This window comes from Cenococcum geophilum, assembly GCF_001692895.1.
Source record: "Cenococcum geophilum 1.58 unplaced genomic scaffold K441scaffold_31, whole genome shotgun sequence".
Taxonomy (NCBI): domain Eukaryota; kingdom Fungi; phylum Ascomycota; class Dothideomycetes; order Gloniales; family Gloniaceae; genus Cenococcum; species Cenococcum geophilum.
In genome coordinates this window covers 1,583,218-1,587,932 of record NW_027137589.1, presented here as the reverse complement: position 1 = coordinate 1,587,932, position 4,715 = coordinate 1,583,218, and the positions used below count along the sequence as shown (strand labels likewise).

Genomic DNA, 4,715 nt, shown 5'->3' with positions numbered 1-4,715 from the left:
GAGCTTCGAGCAGAGCTTCAAAGGGAGGACCCCCTAGACCCCTGCGCACAGCGTGCTCCATTTACTGCATGGCCAGTACACTAGGTGGGCAGAGGTGCTGCAAAGCCTTTGGCAGAGCCTTTGGTAGAGCTTTTGGTAGAGCTTTTGTAGAGCTTTCGCAGAGCTTCGTACGGAACTTTGTGCAGAGCGTTTGTAGAGCCCAATGTTTTGAAGTTCGTCACGTGAATTCTGCCACGACTTACCGTCCGCAAGTTTTTTTGAACCAATCAGAAGCTGGCTTGGCAAAGTTTGAATTCTAGGACCCGAAAATATAGACCACTCGTACCTCGGGTCAATCAAGAACGTCAAAATAAGGTTCTGCCAAGACGCTATCCGGACCCTGACCTGGACCCTGCCTGACCTGTCAAAATTCCAAAAATGACGACCTCTACCGAATCAAAAATCAACCTCATCCTTGACAAGCCATCTGATTGGATTCAATGGTTCTTTATCATTCAAGACACAGCCAAAACCAACGAGGTATGGGAGTACATCGACCCATCTAAAAAGAAAGACGAGCTTCCAAAGCTGGAACCGCCGAATCGACCTACACCAAAGGACGTACTTCCCACTGCCACAAAGATAGCCCAGCTAGACCAAAACCAATTCGCTGTTTACAGTCAGCTATACGCCGAATACAAAGACGATCTCCGCATACACGAGAAGAAAAAACAGGCTATAAACGGTATCAGCAACTACATCGTTCGCTCTACATCGGTAGCCTACCTTCCCCTTATCGACGGCCTCGACACGGTACACGAACGGCTTCAGGCATTGAAGACTGCACTAGCCCCTACCACCTCAGGTCGAAAGCATGACGTCCTTATCCAATACACGGCTTTGAAAGCCTACAATACGAACCAGAGCATTGACAAATGGTTGAACAACTGGCGAAATGTCTACAAGCTTGCTGAGCAATTGAAGCTTCCAGACGTACAGGGATTTAGGCCGCACTACGATTTCGTTCGAGCAATCAAGCCAATCTCTTCTAGTTTCGCAGGAGCGCTAGAAGTAGACCTCATCAGGAAAGAACGGAAGGATAAAGCCGCCCCATCTATCATCGATCTGATTGAGGAATTTAAGGAGCACTACCGCATGCAGCAAGCAGCTCCTACCACTACTGCCAACCACTCTGCATTTGCAACACTTCAAAATAATTCCCCTGTCTTACCAATAAAGACATGCCTCTGTGGTGAAGAACACCTATTTCGGGAATGCCAATATCTAATTGAGAGCCTAAGACCCCATGGGTGGGTACCCGATGAGAAAATACAACAACGAATTGATGAAAAACTCATGAGATATGAGAGACTTGCTGCTGCTGTTGAGAAAGCACAAAAGGAGGCTTCCCAGAGGATGCCTACTACCGCTACTAATGATGAGAATATTGATATCTGATTTTCTCTTTGAATACAGTCTCCTGAGAGGCTGGGGAGAATACCTCTTTGAATACAGTCTCCTGAGAGACTAGGGAGGACATATCTTTGAACACAGTCTCCTGAGAGGCTAAGGAAGACACCTTTTCGAATATAGTCTCCTGAGAGGCTACGGAGGACATCTCTTTGAATACAGCTCTATATCCAGAGATATAAAGCTAGGGAGATATAACGAAGCCATCGAGCGCTGAACCCTCTTTTTACTCTTTCTTTTGTATAATTTCTGCCTTCATTTGTTTTCTACAGCTTTGACTACACCGTCAAATCTGGGGGGGTGTGTAACCGACTACCTGGACTGTGCTGAGACACAAGGTTGCAGCCTGGAAGGCTGCATCAACACTACTTTCGTATACCTCGTATACCTCGTATATGGCTCAAATGAGTCAAAGATCAAGTCATAGACCATACTGTCAGGGCTCTACTTTTGTGTATATATTTTACCTGATTTCCATAGATTTACAATTAAGTCGTTCATTCAATCCTTCACACTGCAAAGCTTACATAAGCCATTAGTTATACAATTTAGATTAATAAATATACTAATAATGTTTTAGAAACGAATTAATAGTATATTAGGAGAACACCTTAATGAGTTTATTATAGTATACCTTAACGATATTATTATCTACTTAATAATAGAGGAAGAACACGGGGAATACGTTAAATAGGTCTTAAAGAGACTATAAAAAGAACAGATGCTAGTAGCAATTAAGAAATGCAAGTTCTTTATAAGGAAGACCGATTTTATTAAATTTATTATTAAACTAGGTTATATTAATATGGACCTAAAGAAGATTAAAGCTATAGTAAGTTAGTAAGAACTAGAGAATATAACGCAGTTAAGGTTATTTTTAGGGGTTTATAACTACTATAGATGTAACGGAACCTTATAGTAAGAACTATAATAGGTCCTATTATTGGGCTAGGTGTATAGGAAATGCAAGTACAAAAGTCAATAAGTAATAATAACTAGTGGAGTAGTTGCCTAATAGATTAACTCTAATTGTATTCTGAGAATTACTATAAGGAAGGAACTATCTAGGTAGGGACTAAGGGTCCTTAAATACACAACTATACTCCTATGAAATCCTTCTTATATATAATGTACGTATACTCTATCTACTCTGTTACGGATTACGCAGATCCTATAGATTATATAGATTACCCCACGTGACCTCGGTTACTATTCCTCGTTATATAGTTCTATCGGCTCTATCCTAGACCATACTTATATTAACTAACTAGCTTCTTTTATCTCTTCTCTAAGTAGTTATAATATCGTACTTAAAGCGTCTGTAACACCATCTCCCTCCTTTTTATCTTCGTCCTTAAAGATTTAAAATATCTCTAAGTTGTTTACTAGAGGTATAATGTCTATCTAATTAATTTAGTTAATATTATTACTTATTATACCTAAAGCAATTTCTTCTTCCTTAACTACTCGTCATACTCGCACTATTGCTACAATACTGTCTCTTGGTAAGATTATACTATCTCCATGTTCTCGCTGTTTAAAAGAGGGGTTAGTTTATATTACATTGGCGAACCCATCTTCGCGATAACCGTCCTCTTGCTCGGAGTGCACTAAAGCGAATATTTGTTCGTCCTGTGACGTTCGCTCCATCTCTGATGCTAAATATACGCGACCTATTACTCTTAATAGTCGTCTAGTTCCCTAATTAATTTGTCTTAGGGTCTTATATTTAATCTGCTGCTGCGTAGCTAGATAATGAATTGTCTTAAGCCCTTGCTAAGCTGGAACGTTCTTATAATGCGGAATAGAAGGCTCTAAATACTTAGATCGCGGCGTCTACTCGTCTACTTTATCTTAAAAAGGTTTATAAGAAGGTTTATTTTAAGGAGTAGAAACTTATAAAATAAGGTTTATAGGAACTTGGCGATAAAAGAATGGATTCTCTTCTAACTGAGAAGGAAATAGATCTAAGTAGTTCGGTAACTGCTCTTCTTAGGTTCCCCTTAGGTAACTTATTTTTTAGCGATCCTTTTTTATTAATACTGCCTAACCTAATTTCTTCTAATACTCCTATACCTTTCTTATAGCGTTCTTTAAATTCTTTAGTGGCTCCTAGGTAGTCTTATTATAGCCTATCTACTTAACCTTATACTATATTTTATCGTTAATGTCCTTATAACTAATAATCTTTAAAACTTACTATTTGTCTTCTTCTTATTCTTTATACATGTCTACTTTGTAAACCAGTGGCTTAATATTCCCGTATACTAGCTTTAGTATTATAATGTGCTGTATAGGGTAGATCTTTATTTTAGCTGGTAGGTTTAACTTATACGTAACTAGTGAAATCCTTTACGTAATTTTAAAAGGTCCTAGTCTAACGTAGTCTAACTTCTTACTTAGTTATCGACTTTTGAAATTTTTGTATAGTAGCTATACTTTATCTCCCTCCTTAAGATCTGGTCCCTTAGATTTCCTAGCATTATAGTACCTTTTCATTCTCTTTTATACTTTCTTTACTGATTCCATAAGGTCTATATAAAGATTTATTAATGTCTTTATTCTTTCTTTAGCTATACTACTTATCTTCTTTACTTATCTTAGTGATAATAATATTCTCGGCTTATATCTATAATTCGCCTTAAATAGTGATATGCCTATTCCTTCTTAAGGTATTGCATTATATATAAACTATATAATTAGTAATAGCGATACCTAATTATTCTATATATAATTAATATAGTGCCTTAGATACTGCTTTAGTGTCTAATTTAATCTTTCCGTTTAACCGTCTGTCTGCGGATGGTATACGGTAAAAGTTGCTACTCGAACTCCTTGCTCGGCCAAGAATACTTCCTAAAATACTGCTATAAATCTTAGATCTCTATCCGATATAATCTTACTTAGTGCTCTATATTTTATAAATACTTCTTTAATATAGATTCTAGCGATATTTTCTACTAAGATTTCTTCCGTATATACTATAAAGTATCCCTACTTTATAAGCTTGTCTACTATTACTAAGATTGCGTTATAATCTTGTCCGGTAATAGGATCTCTTAACTTTAGTAACTTTATAATAAAGTCCTATAATATAACCTCCTATAGTCTTTCTGGTGTTTTAATAGGTTGTAGCCCTCTATATAGCTTATACCTCGTCAGTTTATTCCTTTAGTAATCTAGGTATTCTTTTATAACCCTCCTAGCTATTCTTTAGATTATATTAATAATATACTCCTCTTAGAGTCTTAACACTAAGCCTATAG

At 37.3% G+C, this 4,715-nt stretch overlaps 1 protein-coding gene across 1 annotated transcript; it reads left to right on the top strand.

The window, feature by feature from the left end:
* Positions 1-417: 417 nt before the first annotated feature.
* Positions 418-1,437, top strand: K441DRAFT_569908 (uncharacterized protein; the record flags this gene model as incomplete). The annotated part of the gene is made up of 1 exon (XM_067643881.1): positions 418-1,437. One exon carries the CDS (start codon positions 418-420, stop codon positions 1,435-1,437), a length of 1,020 nt encoding a protein of 339 aa, XP_067502186.1.
* Between the last annotated feature and the right edge of the window lie 3,278 nt (positions 1,438-4,715).